Source organism: Monomorium pharaonis, chromosome 3 (genome assembly GCF_013373865.1).
Source record: "Monomorium pharaonis isolate MP-MQ-018 chromosome 3, ASM1337386v2, whole genome shotgun sequence".
In the NCBI taxonomy this organism is placed as follows: Eukaryota; Metazoa; Arthropoda; class Insecta; order Hymenoptera; family Formicidae; genus Monomorium; species Monomorium pharaonis.
The window spans coordinates 6265814-6286902 of NC_050469.1; the positions used below are offsets into that span (position 1 = coordinate 6265814).

General features: G+C 31.9%; 4 protein-coding genes across 8 annotated transcripts in view; 2 read left to right on the forward strand and 2 right to left on the reverse strand.

Annotated features, from left to right (window-relative positions):
- Nucleotides 1-7208, reverse strand: part of LOC105838831 (protein bric-a-brac 2) — a 32562-nt gene extending 25354 nt beyond the window's left edge. For 3 of the 5 annotated variants that reach the window (XR_001139251.3, XR_001139252.3, XM_012684693.3), the window contains exons 1-5: nucleotides 6531-7207; nucleotides 5292-5732; nucleotides 5088-5190; nucleotides 710-1128; nucleotides 370-582 (exon numbers count right to left, since the gene is read on the reverse strand). Coding sequence is in view for 3 of the 5 variants with exons in the window: in XM_012684693.3 (XP_012540147.1) it covers nucleotides 370-582; nucleotides 710-1128; nucleotides 5088-5190; nucleotides 5292-5732; nucleotides 6531-6710 (1356 nt within the window). In the remaining 2 variants the exon portion in view is untranslated. Of the gene's footprint in view, nucleotides 1-286; nucleotides 583-709; nucleotides 1129-1836; nucleotides 3691-5087; nucleotides 5191-5291; nucleotides 5733-6530 lie in introns of those variants that run through there. The other 2 variants (XM_012684691.3, XM_012684696.3) reach the window with 2 other exon arrangements.
- Nucleotides 7209-8502: 1294 nt separating this feature from the next.
- LOC105838829 (histone H2A-like) lies at nucleotides 8503-10983 on the reverse strand. The gene has a single exon (XM_012684685.3). It carries the CDS (start codon nucleotides 10893-10895, stop codon nucleotides 10521-10523), a length of 375 nt encoding a protein of 124 aa, XP_012540139.1. The 5' UTR covers nucleotides 10896-10983; the 3' UTR covers nucleotides 8503-10520.
- A 1372-nt stretch (nucleotides 10984-12355) lies between these two features.
- On the forward strand, nucleotides 12356-14443 carry LOC105838844 (probable oligoribonuclease). The gene is made up of 5 exons (XM_012684716.3): nucleotides 12356-12638; nucleotides 13091-13147; nucleotides 13252-13413; nucleotides 13518-13738; nucleotides 13885-14443. The coding sequence occupies exons 2-5, from the start codon at nucleotides 13091-13093 to the stop codon at nucleotides 14009-14011; spliced, it is 567 nt and encodes a 188-aa protein (XP_012540170.1). The 5' UTR covers nucleotides 12356-12638; the 3' UTR covers nucleotides 14012-14443.
- A 139-nt stretch (nucleotides 14444-14582) lies between these two features.
- LOC105838843 (kinesin-like protein Klp61F) lies at nucleotides 14583-20523 on the forward strand. Its single transcript, XM_012684715.2, has 16 exons — nucleotides 14583-14965; nucleotides 15234-15381; nucleotides 15482-15631; nucleotides 16048-16208; nucleotides 16282-16431; nucleotides 16532-16768; nucleotides 16908-17283; nucleotides 17356-17627; nucleotides 17744-17883; nucleotides 17990-18108; nucleotides 18205-18558; nucleotides 18778-19005; nucleotides 19400-19579; nucleotides 19655-19874; nucleotides 20089-20210; nucleotides 20305-20523. The coding sequence occupies exons 1-16, from the start codon at nucleotides 14901-14903 to the stop codon at nucleotides 20359-20361; spliced, it is 2979 nt and encodes a 992-aa protein (XP_012540169.1). The 5' UTR covers nucleotides 14583-14900; the 3' UTR covers nucleotides 20362-20523.
- The last annotated feature ends 566 nt before the right edge of the window (nucleotides 20524-21089 follow it).

The window sequence follows — 21089 nt, forward strand, 5'->3', positions numbered from 1 at the left end:
TATTCATATTAATATTTCTGACAAAGTTGATGAAGACAAATTGCTGACAGTCTAATACAAAATATAATAAATAATGTAATTTACATTTTATTAACTATCATACAGAGAATATATTAACACCTTAAAATAACATTTATGTATATATTATATATACATATATCATATACGTGCATTACGTATATTAAAAAAGTTTTATTATAAATTTATTCATTTATCTGACCGCTTATAATTTCTTAATATAAATAAATTTGCATTTGCTTTGAACATAACGGTGTCATCAAAGATGTCAAAAACAATATGAATTTTATTAAAAAAAGAGCACATATAGATAATTCTTTGATATATAAAATAATAACTGAAATTTATTACCTAATCTTTATCTGAATGAGTGCTATCATGACCACAGTTTTGTTGGGAACTTTGTTTAATAATGTTAACCAATGTATCCAGTCTGGTAGGACGAGCTATTTGCAGGACCATATGTGCTTCTTCCAAAATTAAAAGACCATTGTGTGCGTCACTGGCTGATAGATTATGTGCTGATATCACATGTCGTCTCCAAGCCGCGTGCGTAGGAAGAACCTATACATGTATAGGGCGGTTATAAAAATATAATATTACCTGTCATATAAATGCAAATGTCACAAAGATGTAATTCAATTTGCTTGCTTTTTATCTCGAAAGAAATCAAAGACTATCACAAACTCACTTGTAAACACCATTTGCAATTAAGGGATGGAGAAATAGTATGAACAGCTTTTATGTGCCTTCTGCGAAAACCCCAACTAGTGTATGCTCTGTCGCAAAAGGGGCAAGGAAACGGTGGATATGCCGGTCCACCTTTTAGAGTCTCTTCTGATAAATCTGTACTATAGGACTCGACGAATGCGGGAAAACTGGGTTGTGAAACTCCAGGATTGTGTCCCAAAAAATTCGAGGACTCCGATTGTACTAACGTTTGTTCGGCACGGGAATAATTCGATATGTCAGGTGACGGATCCTCCAGGATTTTCGAAATATTCCACAACGAACTCCGTTCAACTGCAAGAGAATCTCTTTTGTGCGTTTGTGGGTCTGGAGAAGTGTGGCGAGCTTCGGCTATTACTGTTACGATCGGCTTTGATGATCCTGTAAAGAATTTTAGTCTACCATTTGAACTGTTTCTTGGAATTTAATGGATTTGATCAATTAAATATTGGATACAATAATCAATGATATAATAGTATAATCTGCTGAATAGTAGGTTTTTTTACTTTTCTACTTACAGTACAAAATTAAAGAATATAAACATAACGTATAAATATAACGCATGTTTTATCTTTTTAATTCATATACGCGCGCGCGTGTGTGTAAATATAAAATACAATTCAACTCTGAACAATTCGAGATAAGTCAATAACGGTCATAAAAGCCATAAAAGATCTTAGTGCTTCTTATGTGATTTATACATTTTCTAGTTCATTCAAACAGCGGGCCGTTATTTTCGAATTTGAAATGCAGGCATTTAAAATAAACCAGTAATGTTAGATTATCACAATATTAAATTTATTTAATCAATTTAATAATACTAATGCTAACTGGTATCTATACGATTTATCTCCCATCCCAAGATAGTATAAAGAATATAATTTATTCTCATTAACTATTACCATTAGTAATTCTACTTTAATTTATAATAATTATAGTATAAAAGACATGGAAAATATTTAAGTTTGTTTGTAGTATCCACGAAAATTACCATTCTTATAAATAAAACGCAACAGTTATGTTTTCATAGATTTTTCGTATGCAATAAGCAAAGGAACATGACAAAGTGTATGAAAAATAAAGAGACAATTAAAAATGTAAAATATGTTTATTTGCGACCAGTCGTTTGTCTTGTCTACAATAATATTGATTTAAATAATATCCCTTCGAAGCTGTCAGTGTGCTCCAATATGATAAACGCTCGCGTAACCGAAAAGAAAAAAATTAACATGACTTCACAAATTAACAAGAGATCAAGAGAACACTTTCGCATGAGTCTCGAGAAAGAAACGCGCGATAGAAATCGCACGTTGATTCGTAACGTATACTCTAATAGTTCGTGGCGCATGCTGAGCGACCCTCTGCTGCGATTTAAATACTTTCTACAAGCATGTCTTAAATCACTATTCCTGTCGTAAGAGCTATGCTTTTTCTTTTTTTTTTTTCCTTTAAGTGTACATAGTGCTGCCCGTGGTCGTGCAGCACGTTCACGCACGCACGTGATCAATGCGACCGAAACATATCCTCGTACATATATATGTACATACATATATTATACGTATACCTCTAACTGGACACGCGTACCGCGTATGCACGCCCGTGTATATACCGCACATTTCCGCATAACGAACGCATATATACATACACACACGCGTACATACTTGTGTATTAGTAATGCGTGTGAGCGAGTACGTGATGTGTATATTTGAGTGCAAGAGAGAAAGAGAGACTCGCGTGTCTCTCTGATATACGCCGACTTTTTAATAATATCGTATCGCGATTTTTACTGTAAAAGCGAATTCTCGCTTAAACTAAAAAGTAAGAAGGAATGTTATTCAAGGTGCTATACGTGAAACAAAGATACACAGGCGGACGAACGATCGATCTTACGCGTGAGCGCGTCGTGAAAGAGAGAGAAGCGAGGAGATTCCTTAAGCATACAGTATGCGAGTGCGAAGAGTGTAGGATGGGAGAAGAGATCAAATGAATTATCTTAGAGTTCTCCTTGATAAAGTGGAAATTAGAAAGAAACTACTAAGGAAGGCTTAGAATTAGTCGATTGTCCGCCACCCATCACGCCGAGCGACAGACTTGAAGCGTATAAATAATTCGATCGCGTCTACAATGCTCTTCCTAATCGCTCCCTAATCACCCTGTCACCCCGAAATCTATAGCCTAGAAACATTACCGCGGATCGGTAAGCGCGCACGTTCCAATCTTATTGCACGTTAACTCCGCAATTTTAGCCACGCCGACTGATCATCCGTCTCTTCTTCCTCTGGCTACACGCTACACGCGCGTGAATCTTACTGTCTACTTACATCAAATTTTTTATTTTTACAGTGTCCTAAATATAAAGCGCGAAAGCTCATACCAAGGAGGAACAAGCGGAGGAATGAGTCGTCATATGACGCTTGTATGAGAACGAACGGGGTGACGGGTTTACATAAGAACAATCCTATTCCAGCCAGTGGAAACGTTTCCGTTTGACCCCTGACCTAAAACGCCCTAGTCATTGGGTGTAGACCGAGCGTCTCTGAAACAGATACCTTTTCAAGCCCCTATTACTAGTGTCGATTTTGGTTACACAATTCTTCCAAGTCTCCTCCCACTCGATACTGTTAGGCGCTATACCGCTAAAATGCAATAGGACCTCTCGAATTAAATGTATCTTGTTGCTATCGAACTGCTGCTTGCCCATCTTGCCGTTGACGTTGCAAAGAATCCTCTCTTCCGGCGTAAAGAGAATCTTCATGAGGTCGCAGGCCAAATGGTCCATTGGTCGGGACGACGCCCAGGTCGAGATTATGTCCGGACTTGGTAGAAGATCGGCGTAAGGTAGATGCTGATACGAGTAAAGCAGCGGTTTGACGTCCGAGAATCCGCTTAGCCCGGACAAGCCAGATAAACCGGAAATGTCTTCGGCAGGACTGTTCCCAGACCCTGCCACACATATCAGCACAACGCGCTTTAGACACGGGACTACCCCACACACGCGTGAATTACGCGCACAATAAAGAAAATGCGAGCGAGTGTACATTAAAGTGACTATGTAATGAAAGACCGATCACGCATCTTCCATCTCACGTATGCACTGCTCTCACGCATGCACGCACATACGCTTATGCACCGCCAATTCGAAGCGTGACGCCAAAACCGGCTTTATTCTAATTAACTCTTCAGATTCCAAAAATAAAGTTGCAAATGATTACTATTAATTTTTGCACAAATTACAGTTATTGCAAAAATAAATCGTGCTTCAGGATAACGATAACGATAACGATATACTTCTGTATCAAATATTCCGCAAAATTCTTTTGCTGTAATGCAATGAGCCACATTTACCATTTGCACCAATTACGTCGCTCTCATTATCTTTTCGATAGAATTCTCTTTACTCGTGCACGCAATCTTTGTCTCTAGTTTCTACTTCTCACACGGAGCCCTTGTAGCACAGCAAATAAAGAAAACGTGGCGTGCCAAAAACGAGTGGAACAGATATTGCGTTGAAAGCGAACAGAATATTCGAAAAAGCTACGATCTGCGGTACCAAAGAAAAAGCTTTGATACTACAGTAGTCGCCAGCATACAAAAGATGGTGAATTTGTGTATACGATTGTATACAACATTTGTGCATGTATAATATTAATTATATACGATAATGAAAACAATAGATTTTAAGAAACAATATACTAAATGATAACTGATATCCTGACAAAGCAAAATGTGATTATATTTGCACATTAGATTCAATAATATCTTGTATGTTTGCCAAATATAATGTGTTTAATTATTAATAAAAATAATTTAAATATTAATCATTTATAAATTCAGAAAACTATAGAGAAACAAGTTGCTTTCTTTCCATCATAATGTTTAGCAAAAAGTTAATAACAAAAATTGTTTAGTGTTAATACCATAAAAAAATATTAAAGTACAATTAACGAAATGTTTAATATTAAAAATTAAAAAATTCTAATAAATAATAATTCACAATTCAATGTTGAGTAAAAAAATAATCTTCAAGTATCTTTAAGGAATTTTAAAAAAATATAAAGTATGGTATTTTCTAAATATATATATGTTAACATATAAGATATCTCCAAACAGCTAATTTCAAGAATTTGTATTTAAAATATAACAAAGACATTAGCAACAATATAGCAATAAAGATGCAAAAAGAGAAAATTCGGTGTTTCATTAAATAATATGATTTTCTGACACAAAAAAAACATAAAACGGAATATACAAGAGCTGTGGCTATTTGTACATCTGCCAATGCTGTAATGCATACTAAAAATTGCATAAGAAAGAACTGAAAGTTTACATATGGCACTAACCTTGATTCCCATCTGTTTGCCCTGTGTCTAGCCTCTCTGCTGGATCCTTATCTAATGGGGATCGTTTCGGCAGATCATCCACCACCATTTCCAATGGTTCTATCTGAAATACACTTGGATATTGAATGCCATTTCATACGCATTATTGTAAATGTATGTGCAAACAATTTTTTTATATTTTTTATTTTCTAATGATAAACTAACTTTCATCTCCAAACGATGATATACTGGATTAGGTAATGTTTCAGGCAGCATGTACTCTCCATCCTTCCCACTTTGATCGCTACCAGCAGACTCGTTGGTATTTTCCGAATGTGATAGTCTAGGTGTCAGTGCTTTTTCCAAGATAGAATTGTTCTGTTGCTTGTTAACTTTCTGTTTCTTTTTAGGTATCTCTTCCTTGCTCACCGGCGCATCTTCGGCCACAGCCTGTTCTAACTCAGCCAGCCGTTTGTAGGACTCCTTCGCAAAGATGTCCCCGCCAGACAAGCCCCGAATTTGTAACGTCTCTGCTGCCTTTAATAGCGCCGGTAAATTCTTCTGCTCGATATTTACCTCTCCTTTATATATAAATATTAATAGTGCCTCCAATTCGCTAAAATGTACATCCTGGAGTATTATGACTGGATGTTGACATGGGTTTGACTAGAAAATAAAAGAAGGAAACTGTCAGACATCATTCAAATTGTTAATCTGTATTCTGTAGTTAATCTTAATTTAATATACTTGTGCATTCTATAAAACTTTTTGTTTTTTGTTTTTAATTCATTAATTCATTTAAATTTATCGTAAACAATCTTCACGACAAATGTATCGTTTTTAGAAATATGTAATAAATTTATAGTGACTGAGCAACTTGGTAATACTAAATAAAGAAGAAATACTCATAAAAATTTGTGAGGTACATAAAATATAAAAACTCAAAATTTTACATTAATAAATATTCAAGTTTTTTCTTTTTACTTTGTATAATAGCTTATTATTAGTGCTTCTTCATTTAGAGCCACTTTCACAAAAGAAAAATTAAATATAAATATATTGTATACAAACTCAGTACTTAAATCCTAAGATTAGCAACAATTCTTGTGTTATGAGTTTATAAATCAGCGACCTGTCAACCAGGACGATCCATCCTCGCCTCCAGGAGAGGAAGTTCGCCAATAAAGTCAAGATAAGCAAGAAAAATCGTCCCAATTAAAAGCTCACCGAGCTGAGTGGTCGATGATCATTAGGCTTATCACGACAGTAGTAGCGATAATAGTTCTCTAACCTCGACGCGACAGCTGTCAAACGGATCGTTTCCGAGCATGACAACACGCGTGCGACACGAGGACAGGCTCCCAGGACAAACAACGAGGAGGCACTCAAGGATAACTGGTCTCTCGTGTTACGCGTACGTTTCGGAGACCACGAGGGGAGACGACCCTCGGAGAGGAAGCCTACCTGGAAGACCTTCTTGAAGAAGGGACTGCTGGCCGAGAGTATCACCTTGTGCGCCGTGAGGCACTGTCCGTCACTCGCGAGAGTCACGTCCACCAGGCCCTCTTCCTCCCACAGACTCTCGAAACTGGTCGCGATATTGCTGAGAAAACTGTTCCACTTTAGACATATTTGACTTGACATGTCAACGCGCGGGGATCGGACGGTCACGCTCGTATTGTCGACGGAAAACGCTCGTCGTACGGTGGTGCACCGTACGCTGCCGATGTCCACGAGCCTTCTCTCACGCGACGACGGAGAGGGCGAGCGCGACAGTGGGACCACGGTCGTGCCAGGCACGCACAAACATCGCCGGAGCCTCGAGAGAACGCACGAGAGAGCAGCATGGCCGTCCCGCCGACGTACGTACGCACCTATTGGCTCGCGTTCGCGCGCGGCAAGTTCGAACGGAACGCCTCGGCGTTCTGTATCGCGGCACGTTACGCCTTGCCGTACGGAATGAATAATTATATATGCATGACCGTTGGAATATCTTATTAGATATGAACCGTGCCTTTGAATACATCGCCGCGATATGTCGGACTCGACAGAGAATCTTAGCCTGATAAACTGTAATTCGCGTCATAATTCTGTTTATAACTTTATATGTCGCCTATATTTTTATGTACATGCCATGCGTAATGACCCTTGAGTAATTTAAGTAAAAGTAATTAGATCTAAAACAAATTTTAACTATAATTTATATTTTTTACATAAAATTACGATTTTAATATTTTAAACATAAAGTTAATTTGGCCTTAGGTTGAATATAATTTTTCTATTAATTTAATATTCTTAGCTCATATAATTCTAAAATAGACGATTTTAACTTCATGTTTATAAATATCAATAAAGTATTAACTTACTATTATTAAACATTTTATATACATATATTATAAATTTTAAGTATTTCTCGTAATTTTTACTATTTCGATATATATTTTAGGTGCATGTTATTCTTATTCCTCCTTATTTTTTTCGCGTTATACACACATGACACGCATTACATAAAGTTATAAATAGAATTCTAGTCTAAACGGTCATTAAGTTATAGATCTAAAACGTACTTTACGTAGTTATGTAGTAAAGTAGTTAAAATATTATAAATATTATTATAATATTAACTCTTTAATAACTATCACTATTACTTTCGATTTATACAGTGATGTATTAAACGCACACTTTAAAGATCGCGAGAAAGAAAAGAAACAAAAACATGTACAATGAAGACAAATAATATTTCTAAAATGTAACTTATATCATTCTTAGGATTAATAAATTTTTTCCCCCGTATAAAGAAAAGTTTCCAGAAGGAACAAAATTTAAAGAGTTTTAAATACGTCAAAGCTCCAAATATGTACTCCATCGTTATCATCGTTATGTACATTTATTTCGCAACCGTCTGCAGAACGTTATTTCTCATAAGAAAGCCAGCACCGGTAGCGTTGGATCGAAAGGCAGAAGGCAGAGCCGTTCCACGGCACGGTAGGCTCGCATTAAGGCGAAGTTGAATGTGTGTGTGTGTATATGTGTGCTTAACGTGCGTGCTCGCGTGCGTACACTCGGCTGTTGTACGTATGGCCGACGATTCCCGCGTGCGTGGCTCCGTGCGTGCCGTGCGTGCGTGCCGTGCGTGCGTGCGTGCGTGCCCGCTCGCGTGCATGCATGCTTGCGTGCGTTCGTGCCTATAACAGAGTTTCATGATCGTTAAGGTTCCACCGGGTTCTACCCTGCTTCACGTCCGCGAGCCTGGCGCACGAAAATACAACCGAACGAAAATCCAGCAGCATTTCGACGCGTTTGTTTTCTCAACCGCGAGGAAAAATAATCGATTTTTGCGACCGAGCGACGTCTTTCTTTATATATATTTTTTTTTTAATGAGTGCGACAGGGCGTGTTAAATTTTACAGATGCTCTCGATGCTCTCTCGACTTTATAGGGATGAATGAGAACGAGGAATAACGAAACGAATATTTGCTCTGTGAGCTTTTATCGCAATTTTCTCGGTTGATTCTTGGCAAACATGGTATGAAAAATAGGCACCGTAATAAGTAATGAATGAAGTATAATTTCATCTCATTACTTTCCGCGGACAGAATTATAATTTCAAATAAATTCCCGCCCATTGCATCGCTCAAATCCAGCTATAATGCAGTGTGCTTATAATTTGTAATTAAGAAATATTGAAGAACAATTCATTCCGTACACGTTCTACATGCTATGCTATTGCGGAATACAATGTTTCAAAAATTACTCCGCTTGGTATATTGTGATTTTTACTATTGCAATAATATTGCATGAGAAAAGAAAATCTTCCGAATAAAAGTCACGCGATAGCCTCCAATTTTCGAGTATCGCATTTAGAATTGTCGTTACTTCCTGTCACGGTAGAATTTCTGCAATATTTCTTATCGCGGAAGCACTGCTTAAAAAACAATGTATCTATACAAATCAACAAGTAGTACAAGCTCTTTTATATATGCGCACTTTGACGTAAATAATCTCCACTCGTTTCAATATTTACAATTTAATGATAAAAAGAGACATCCTAAATGTAAAATATATTTTTATATTAGAAATATTTATACAGAACTTGAATTCAATCGCATGTTTTAAAAAAGATAATTCTTTTTTTTCAGCATTATATTCACTGGCTTTAATGTAATATATCAATTAGGTATTCCTTGATATAATGTTAATTGAAAAGTTGGTATATTCAGAAAATCTCAATAGGCTTCGTTAGTCTTTTGCAACGTCATAATTGTGAAATTATAGAATTTTTAGAAGTGTTCAGCGATTTCATATAACAAATCATTAAAAAAATAATTAATAGATTATAAAAGAGCTTCATGCTTTTCTAATAATTTCATAAATCTTACTTTATTGTCCGGCGTACAATGCTTTATTTTTTATAGAAAGAAAGGTACGCTTTCGCGAAAAATTTTAATTTCAAATTACAAGCGAGAAGTTTTTGTCTTTCTAATCGATTTATGAAAGGTTATTTGACATTACTATCATTCCATTCCATGATTCTTGAAACTTCCGCAACTACGAGAGAACGATCCCATGCGCCGTACGAGCCAGAAGTGACGCCGCTCTGCCGTTGCACAGCCTTTTATAACATCGGTACATGCCTGTGATTGGTCTCTAAAGCGGTGGTGGGGAGAGAGTGTAGTCTATACTCGCTACACCCATAGCTAAAGATTTCCAGCTAAATTTCTGAACATAAGTATTGTAAAAAGACTGATCCTTTATAAGTTTATATAATATACTTTTTAAAAATAAAGAATTTTCCAATTCACATTGATTAAATGGAAAATAAAATCTCTAACTAAAATTAGAATAAGTTTACAAATGTGTATTTTTGTGTAATGTCATAAACTAACGGAAAAAAATTATTAGTACTAAGTATATAATGTATATACAATCTTATCAAAACTGAGCAAATAATTTGCATACAACTTAGTTTAAACATTTAATTAACACATACATATCATTGAAGAAATATTTAAAAATACTCGAAAAATCTTACGAGCACAATGTGTAAAAGTCCAATTATTTAACATTAAAGTTATTTCATTAAAAAATCTTATGGATTGTAAACTAATCTGAACCCCTACAATATAAAAACTGATACCTTATTCGTAATGAGAATATTTCGAGTTCGATCACCGTTTCATTGATTTAAAAGTAGTTAGAATCTAAAAATTCACGAATATAGTTTTAAGTTTATATAAATGTTTGTACTTTATTTAAGAAATAAATTTCTAAGTACCGAAGACTTAAATAAAGATTGGGTAAAAGCATTGAAGGAAAGGATTAATTTAAACTAAGATTTTCTCTTTCTCAACATATAACTATATAATAAAAATAATTGCAAACGAGGTGTTCTTCGTATGAAGAATGTAGTGGCCCTGAAAAGGGCCGTTGTGTTTATCGATGTTATTTTTGCAATTAAGCCTTCTTCTCGGTCTTCTTCGGCAACAGAACTGCTTGGATGTTCGGCAGTACGCCACCCTGAGCGATGGTAACGCCAGAAAGCAACTTGTTCAACTCCTCGTCATTGCGAATGGCCAGTTGTAAGTGCCTGGGAATGATCCTAGTCTTTTTGTTATCACGTGCAGCATTTCCCGCCAATTCCAACACCTCAGCGGCGAGATATTCCATCACCGCGGCCAGGTAGACCGGAGCACCGGCACCAACGCGCTCGGCGTAATTTCCCTTTCGCAAAAGCCTATGGATACGGCCGACGGGAAATTGCAGTCCAGCACGACTCGAGCGAGACTTCGCCTTTCCCTTGGTCTTTCCACCCTTGCCACGACCAGACATGACTGCAGTTAGCGAACGATGAGACTACACGGAACGATGTGAATCGTACGAGACTTCAGGGCGTTCTGTTTTTTCCAGCGCTCCAACATGGGTATTTATAGCTGTCGCGAGAGCTTCGATCATCCAATGGCGTGAGAGATCCGTGCCAGTGCCGCCGTTGGACTGCTATGCGTCACGCGATTGGTTCGTCGCTACTATCGCTTACTGCTACTTGTATTACTTTATTTTTTCGCAATAAATTCTTCACTTTTAGTTAATGTCTTTTAATATGTTTATTACACTATTTCTAAGTAGAGCAAGTTATTGTATCAAAATGACTTCAAAATAACTCGAAAATTATTATCAAATGTCATTTTTCGATTAATTACGGTTTATTTTGATGTTATTTTGATATCATGTGCGTACTTATTCTGCTTGCAGTATTACTTGTTAATTATTTAATTGATTATGAAATTCGTATATTACTATTCCAACTTTAAGTTAAAAGTATGCTTGAAAACCGATAAATTGGCATGTAAGAGAGAGAGAGATAGAGAAAACCGCAAAATGTATTTATAAATTCACACAAAATATTTGTAGTATAATATTTTAGACATTAAAATCTACTTTGATCATATAAAATTTATTTTTATTGTATTTGTGTTACGTATCGGACTACTCTAACAGCACAAAGATATATCAAGATTAAGATAACAAATGTTTTAGGAATCTTCCTGCAACTCAGATAAGCGTATTGTTATAACTGAACTATCGTTCTCGCATAAAGAAGAAACTACATTTCTCTTTTTGAAAAAAATCCTTTTATAACATTAATTAACACGTATCTATTTTTTGGGGTGAGGAGAAGAAGAGGTTGTTAAATCTGTTAACACTTTATAGCAGCATTTTTTTATGTTAATGCATTGCTTTTTTGGATATTTTAAAGCTTTAAATATTTTCTCGTTCCTAATTTTTTATAAGAAAAATATTAGATTTTGCCAAAACTTTTAAAATCATAATACTTTTATTTTTCCTGAAGAAAATTAACAATATATATTTTACAATAATACAAAAAACTTAACTCATAATTAAAAGTAATATCATATTCTATAATTATAAATGAAAACTAAATAATAAATGTTCCCAGATACCTATGTTGATTAATACTATGCATGTGTCCATAGAAAATATATATATATATAAATTTTTTTAATAGATTGAGAGCAAAACTTGTCAAAACATTTTATCTGACAATAAAGATCTAGGAAAGATAGAATAATGATTCAAAAGTATAGTATATTTGTCTATAAAAACAAACATAATTAAAACAGATTAAACAAACTTTCATCGCAAGACATATAATAAAAAACTTGAGAATTTTAAGCTAAGCTTTCAGAAAATCAGAAGTAGGGTTTACACTGATCGAGCTTTTCTACCTGTCTTTATTTTAATATTTGATAAATAACAAGGATAAAATAATTCCAAGATCGTAGCAAATAAAACGCAACCTTAAAAATCTTTGGTCTATTCTTCTGCGCTGCATTACTGCACTGATCCAACAAGTTAGAATGAAAAAAAATTTATATTTATTCTATTTTAACTTACATAAATCGTTTATCCCTTATTGGATATCAGATCGTCGTATGTTGAACGTCGGATGTGCCTGACTCGAACTCGTTTGTTATATCAATTGTTAATTGAAAATATTTTTCTTAAAATTAGTCATCATTAACATACTGCCATCTATTTTATATACTATCGTTGGTAAGTTTGATATTTTACTTTTTTTAACGTTTTACATTTGTAAAACACATGTTAAAATTTATCATCTATAATTGGAGGTTATCTTTAAAGTCATGTCATTAGAAAATTCTCATTTTTGCCGCTTCATCAATTTTTCATTATTTTATCAAATATTTCTGTTTGTTGTAATTTATTATAAATTAATGTCTGAGATGCATATGAAAATACCTTAAACACTTTGACATTTGTGACATAAAAATTGATTATATACAGTTTTATTTTATATGATTTATTATATTAAATAAAAAATTGAATGCCATTAATTAAATGCAATAATGAATATTAATTTTTTGTTTTTTAATAATTATATTTATATAATAATTATATTTATATCTTATTTTTCTATTTAAATTATTTTAAATTATACGTACAGATACAATTATACGTACGTTGTTAAATATATATCATTACAGATGAACAAAATGCCTAGAACTAATACAAATAGCTATATTGTTTGGATTGATTTGGAGGTATTAAAATATTATATACTCACATATAAATTTTATATGTAATAGTTATAACAAAAAGCACTAAAATTAATATAGAAGCATAAATTAATATTATGTTTTGATAGATGACTGGGCTTGATGTAGATAAAGATCATATATTAGAAATTGCTTGTCTCGTGACAGACAAAAATTTAAAAATTGTTAGCGAGGAACTGAACATTGTAATACATCAGTCAGATACAGTATTAGAAAATATGAATGAATGGTGTAAAGAAAATCACAAAAAGGTGAGTTTTAACTTGTATGGTTGATACAAATATTCTTGACGCTCTTTTTAGCATTTGTAAATTAATATATGTATTTTTAATTCTATAACTATTACATGTTTCAGACAGGATTAACTGAAAGCTCTCGTTCGAGTACAGTGTCATTGGAAGAGGCTGAAAAGACAGTACTTGACTTTCTAAAAAAATACATTCATGAACGTTCATGTCCATTGGCAGGAAGTTCTATATACATGGATCGGTTTTTTCTGTACAAATATATGCCATTAGTTAACAATTACTTACACTATAGGATTATTGATGCTAGCACAGTCAAGGAAATTGCTAGGTAATAATTTTTTCTATTTTTACGTAAGCAAACAGATACTAACATTCTTTTTTACATAAATAATTAATATTGAGAAAGAGAATATGTTCTACAAATATTTAAAATGCTTTTATTAGAATATAATAATGTATTCTCATAATTTTTAGAAGATGGAATTCAAATGTATATAACTCGGCTCCAAAAAAGAAACTAAACCACAGAGCTCTGGACGATATAAAAGAGAGCATTAATGAGCTAAGATATTACAGAAACCATTTGTTTAAGTTGCTATAATTTAATTTACTTATTTAGGCTGTGTTTAGGCAGCGCACTAACAGAGTCATTGTATCCTGTCATCAAATGATAAAGTGACACTTTAATAGTACGCTCACCAAATGCAGTCTTAAGCCTTACGTACAATAGAGAAATATTAAATGATAGCATAAGAAATTAAAATTTTTTAACAGATTATTGAAAATTACAAATAAATTATGTTGTATTTTGAATGATATTTATGCATTTATATTTTATATTTTACTTTTTTAAAAACTATATTGATTAATTTATTAAAAAAGCGTGCGATAAGAAAACCTAATTTAATTTATGAATAAGATTTGTAATTTTAATTTTGAAAGAATTGTGAACGAATGTATGAACATATGCAGCTTTATATATGCGAGAATGATGAATTGCTTTATGAATTAAAGACAATAAAAACAAAAGAAATTAGTATTAATATAAATTTTATTTCTACATTGTATAAGTATTTTATGTTTTTATGAAGTAACAAGAGGAGTGTATTTTCTTAGCTACTGCATTGTTTATCATTTTTCTTTTTCTCTTCAAAGTACAAGGAAAAAAAGGACAGCTAAACGACGCATATGCATTGACCAATGAGCGTGCTGGAAGTTCGAGCGACACGCCAGCGTCACTTGTGCTCTCTCTTTCGTATCGTAGTTCTGTGATTGGCTGTCACCGAACAACGTAGTTTCGTATCCCGCCGCCTGGCGGCAATCGCGCGAAGCATCTCAATTTAAATTCTTCAACGGACCATAGCTTACTTCTGGCGTGTGGCGTTTACAAATAGTAAATGAATGCGAAATAAAACGTGTGTCGTATTGAAATCGTGCTACTAGCTGTATTTTATCGTAGTAAGACATAATTACGTAAGAAACCATTTAAAATGAACGACATACGCAACATGAAAAAGGATAAGAACCAGCATATACAGGTTTTTGTGCGTGTCAGGTGGGTGACTATTATTATTTGTGATGCTGATTGTGATGCGTATTATTATTACCGATAAAATAAACTTCGTGCACAATGGAGGACTTATTAAATTCTTGTTGCTTTGTTTCGAAGATCTTTTTTGTTTGACAATCTCAATGTTCCTATTAAATAAAAATTAAACTACCAATACATACAAATGTTCAACATTTATACTTATAATTTTTTAATTAAAAAAAAATGATATTGGCCCATTATTTTATTGAGTAATTCTTTTTTTTTTTAATAGACCATTGAATAATAGCGAGAAATTTGGTAAATCTGTCTCAGTATTGGAATTACCATCTAACAAAGAAGTGGTTGTGCATGAAAAACAACAAAGCAATCATTCAAAAAAATTCACATTTGATAAAGTATTTGGACCATCTTCAAAACAGGTAGAAATATGATGTTTCTTTGCATTACGTAAACAAAATTGAATTTTTTATCTTTAATATTTGAAAGAACATTTGTTTAAAAAACAATTGTCATTTATAGATAGATGTGTATAATGCAGTTGTTAGCCCGTTGCTCGAGGAGGTATTGGCAGGATATAATTGCACGGTTTTTGCTTATGGTCAAACTGGGACTGGAAAAACATTTACTATGGAAGGTATTAGCAACGATCCAACATTGCATTGGCAAAGTGTAAGTTATGATGTTTCATATATATATATATATATATATATATATATATATAATATTATTACATTTGTAAATAAGGCTGGATTAAATATAAAGATACATTTAATCTAGTAATATATATAATTTGCATTAAAAATTGTTATTGTGTTAAAAATAATTGTATTATATAAAAAAATTATTATAAGATATTTAACTTCATAATTGAATTAAGAAATAATGTGAGAAATTATAAAAGAATTAAATATAACAATTTTTTATATGATACAATTATTTTTAACACAACAATTTTCAATGCAAATTATATATATTACTAGATTAAATGTATCTTTACATATAATTCAGCTCTATTTACAAATGTAATAATATAATATTGAACATACTTATAATATATGTTTTGGATTTATTTTTTAAACATATAGGATACTTCAGCTGGAATTATACCACGTGCACTGAGTCATTTGTTTGATGAATTGCGTTTGTTAGAAGCACAAGAATACACAATAAGAGTTAGTTTTCTCGAGTTATATAATGAAGAATTATTTGACTTGTTATCATCTACTGATGATGCATCTAAAATAAGGTAATGTCACTATATTTTTGTTAAAAAATAGGAAAAATAGATTATACAAGCACAATGTTTGTGATTATTTCAGGCTTTACGAAGATGCTACAAGAAAAGGTTCAGTGATCATTCATGGATTAGAGGAAGTAACTGTACACAATAAAAATGAAGTTTATAAAATTTTAGAAAAGGGATCAGAGAAAAGACAAACAGCTGCAACTTTAATGAATGCTCATTCGAGGTTATTATCTTAAATTATGTACATCCATTTATTTTTTAAAACACTAACTTTTATACTACTTATACTATATTTTAGGACTAACTTTGTACTTATTTTTTAGCCGTTCTCATACAGTATTTTCAATTACTATTCATATAAAAGAGAATACTATAGATGGGGAAGAACTCTTAAAAACTGGAAAATTGAATTTGGTAGATTTAGCTGGCAGTGAAAATGTGGGAAGATCTGGTGCAGTGGATAGGAGAGCAAGAGAAGCAGGAAATATTAATCAGTCATTATTGACTCTTGGTCGAGTTATAACAGCGCTTGTTGAAAGAGCACCTCATATACCATATCGGTAATATACCAATTTTTGCATAAAAATTTTATAAATGCAGATATAAAAAACTCAAAAATTATAACATTAAAATTTAATACGTAATTACCTATTTATAATAAAATTAATCTGATTTATTTTTGTGTTTTACGTTAATCAGGGAATCAAAATTAACAAGACTTTTGCAAGAATCATTAGGTGGACGTACAAAAACGTCAATCATTGCCACTGTATCTCCAGCGAGCATAAATCTTGAGGAAACCTTATCGACATTGGATTATGCTCATCGTGCGAAAAATATCACAAATCGTCCTGAAATCAATCAGAAACTATCTAAAAAGGCATTACTTAAAGAATATACAGAAGAAATTGAGAGACTTAAAAGGGATTTATTAGCAGCACGTGAACGAAACGGTGTATACTTGGCACAAGAAAATTATAATGAGATGCAAACATTAATTGAAAATCAAAATAAAGAAATTGAAGAAAAAATAGCTCACATTAGTGTGCTTCGAGAAACTATGGAGACTAAGGAGGTAAATACATAATGATTAATTTAAACTGTTATAATAATTAATACGGTTATCTTAAATTTTATTTTTGTTTAGCACATATTTAATGAATTACAAACAAAGCATATTGAACAAACTAATCATCTACATGAGACCAAGGAAAAATTAGAAATCACGGAACATACTTTGATATCGACTAAAGCTCGTTTACAAATAACAGAACGTGAGAAAGAAGAACAGTGTCATTTAGTAGAAAAGCACGAATTTACAGAGAAACAACTTTTGTCGCAAGCAAAAACACTCTTAGAAGTAGCTGATACGGCAACAACTGATGTAGATAAGCTTCATGATAAAATTTCTCATAAAAGGTAACTACATTATTTTTATATCATGTTATTTTATTTATTATTATTAATCTTGACATTTTTTATAATATAGATAGTATTAATATAATTATATTAAAATATTTTTCATATATCTACAGACGATTAGAACAAGAAAACGAACATATCAGTCATCAATTTCGAAGTAACATTACAAAACAATTTCAAGATGTGGAAAACAATGTTGCAGCTTATACACGAAAATTCATGGGCTTTTGTACTTCTATGAAAAATGGTATTGGTAAGTAAAAATTGTGTATTACACACACACACACACACACACACACACACACACACACACACACACACACACACACAACATTATATATATATATATATCTTTACAGATTCGCAAATGGAACTATTTAAAAAGGATATTGATTCAATAATCTGTCATATGTCAAGTGACATTATTGATAAAGAAAAATTAGCAATAGATGAATTCACGAAGAACATAAATAATTCGGTGAGTTATTTACACATATAAAACATAATGTAATAAAAAGAAAAGATATATAACAAAATTTTTGATTTTTTTAACTTTGATTTCTTTTAATTTTAGTACAAATACTATCATCAGTGGCTAGACACAGAAATGGCACGTTCGTCTGATATGACTCAACATGAACACAAATTTTTGAATGATATATCTCTAAAACTAACATCGAAAATAAAAGATTTAATAGAAGTTAATAATATGGAAATTGTAAAGAACTTGCATCATTTAAATGATAACGTATCTCAGAAGTTTGACAAATTATTGGAGTATAAAAATGAATCAATAAGACAACTTTGTAACTATAGGTTACAGGAACGTGACAATCTACTTAAAAATATAGAGGATATAAAACAGAATGTACAAGCTATTCGTGAGGGTGACAATAAAATTATGCAGGAACAAGAAAGATTTAAAAAAGTATGACTTAGTAATAACTCTTTTCGATATGTTATCTAATGGTATATTGTTAATTTTTTAAATATCTTGATATATTTTTTATATAATTTTACTCGTAAATGAATAATAATTTATCTCTGACATGTTATCTGAGTGTTTTATTAATAGTATTTTTGTCCATATTCTTTGATTAATATTTTTAATAATTTTATTCACAAATTATGTATCTTAATTTTACAGTCATTTGAAAATCTATGGCTACAATTTAACAAGTTAAGTGAAAACGTGACCGAGAATTATTCCACTGCATGCACCACCTTAAATCGTGTTAATGAGGTTTGCGACAGTACGACTAATGATATTCTCAATGACTACCATAAGGCTATTGAGAGAAATGAGACTCTGCAGCAGAAAATTCAGGATGATATAGATATACTCAAAAGCGATGTTGAATCTAACATGGAAAAGGTAATTATAATACTTTATTCACTTCAGCTATACAGCCAAGAAAGGGACTTGGTTTACAATAAATAACTTCTCACATCTATCTAACTTATCTGAACTAAATTCTATCCTATGTCCAAATCTATCTTATCCTGTATCAGATTTCTATTTACACTTTGAAACTATCACATGTATCAATCACCACTAACCCTACATACAGCTTTTTACAATTTATAAATACTATATCTTACATCTTGTGTTTACATCTGTATATCTCTATTGTATCTATTTGTACTTATGGAAAAGGTAATATTTACTTTCCATTAATTGAAATACGAATACATTTTGAAAGATAAAGATAATAAATATAATAAGTACAATATAGAACAAAGTGTATATTAACTATATATATTTTTAGAATTGGATATTAGCAGAGCAAGTTGCAATACAGAGCCATAATTTGACCGATGAACTTCAAACTGACTTCAATAATCACTGTGATGTACTACAGCAGGACAAATTACATGTCGAAGATAACATTAAACAAATGGAACAAAAATTCAAGGAAGATAATTCTTCTTTTATTGGATCTGTCAAAGTAAATACAGTTTATATATCATTAAAATTATTATTTTAATATAGTAGATAATATTTCTAATCTTTTCTTTTATAGACTAGGTATAATGTACTATTACAAGAAAGTCATGGTCACAAAAACCTTGTGGGAGATTTAAGAAAGAAAAATCTACAAACGTTTATAGAACTGAATGATAAACTTATAAGTGAAAGTAACAATTCGTCCATCTGGAATGATCAAACAACTACAGAATTACATTCAATACAAGAAAGAATTGGAAAATTCCTTGAAGATTTACGGCACGACACACCAACAGGTAGGGTATCCGATATTTATACATCTGTTTTCTTTGTATGCTCTCTCGATTGCATGGCTTCCAAAGATTTTAATAAAATTTGTAGTTATACAACGTCAAATAATCATAGAATTTTACTCCACCACATAACATATTATTCCTGTCTGTTTTTTATATAATAAATTACTCAATTTAAATGAATTAGATTTAAATTTCATTTTTTATTATTTCTTAGGTTTAACGCCAGCAAGAAAAGAATATCAATACCCAAAGCACCTTGTTGCAACTTCGCCACATGAACGAATTCTTCAGAGATTCAGAGAAATGAGAAATTACCTCGAAGATTCCGACAATGAAGTAAATATAGATATTGATTTAGAAATTATATGTTTCTAAAGAATAAATTGTGGAAATTACTAAGAACATATAAATATATATTATATATTTACAGGAAACGGTATTGGCCAATAATAACTCGCCAAAGAAGAAATGTCCGAATGCGAATTAAAATTTTCAACTGGTAATCAGTTGCATTTTATATTTACACAATAAAAATTAGTTAATTATTATGTTAGGTTTATATTAGGTTTATAATATGAAATAAGACCATTTTGATACACTGATACAATGTAATTAATAGAATTATAAATAAATCATTGACAGAAAATTATTTATAATTTGTATAAATCTATTACATTATATACATAGATATCTTTCTATATTCACTTACGAATTTTCAGATTTATGATTGACGATCTCGGTAGTTTGTATTTTTTAAGTGTCAGCAGGAAAGATCGGTCTACTACTTTATATTATTACATGGTGCAGATATATCTGTATTTTAGCATATTTTATCTTGTAGAAGACATATTTTCTATTTTAGATTTTTTAGTTTATTTCCTATGAAGCTTCTTTAGAAGCTACAAAAGCTTCTAAAGAACTAGATTTTGCAATTTTATTTTTAAAAGTTAATAATTTTTTTTTCTTATTCACCGTACAGATATAATTGCAGTCAATCATATTTTGTCTCATAGAAACATTTTGCTATGAGCTTTTTTTGTTTACGTTTTACGAAGCTAAATTTTATGACTAAAATTTCGGAATGTAATATCGGCGTAAGTATAAAGTGTAATATCTATATATATTAAGTGTAATACCTGTATATTATATTTAAAAAGTATCTTTTTAATATTAATATATATATAAAGCATTAATATACAAATTGACTTCATAATT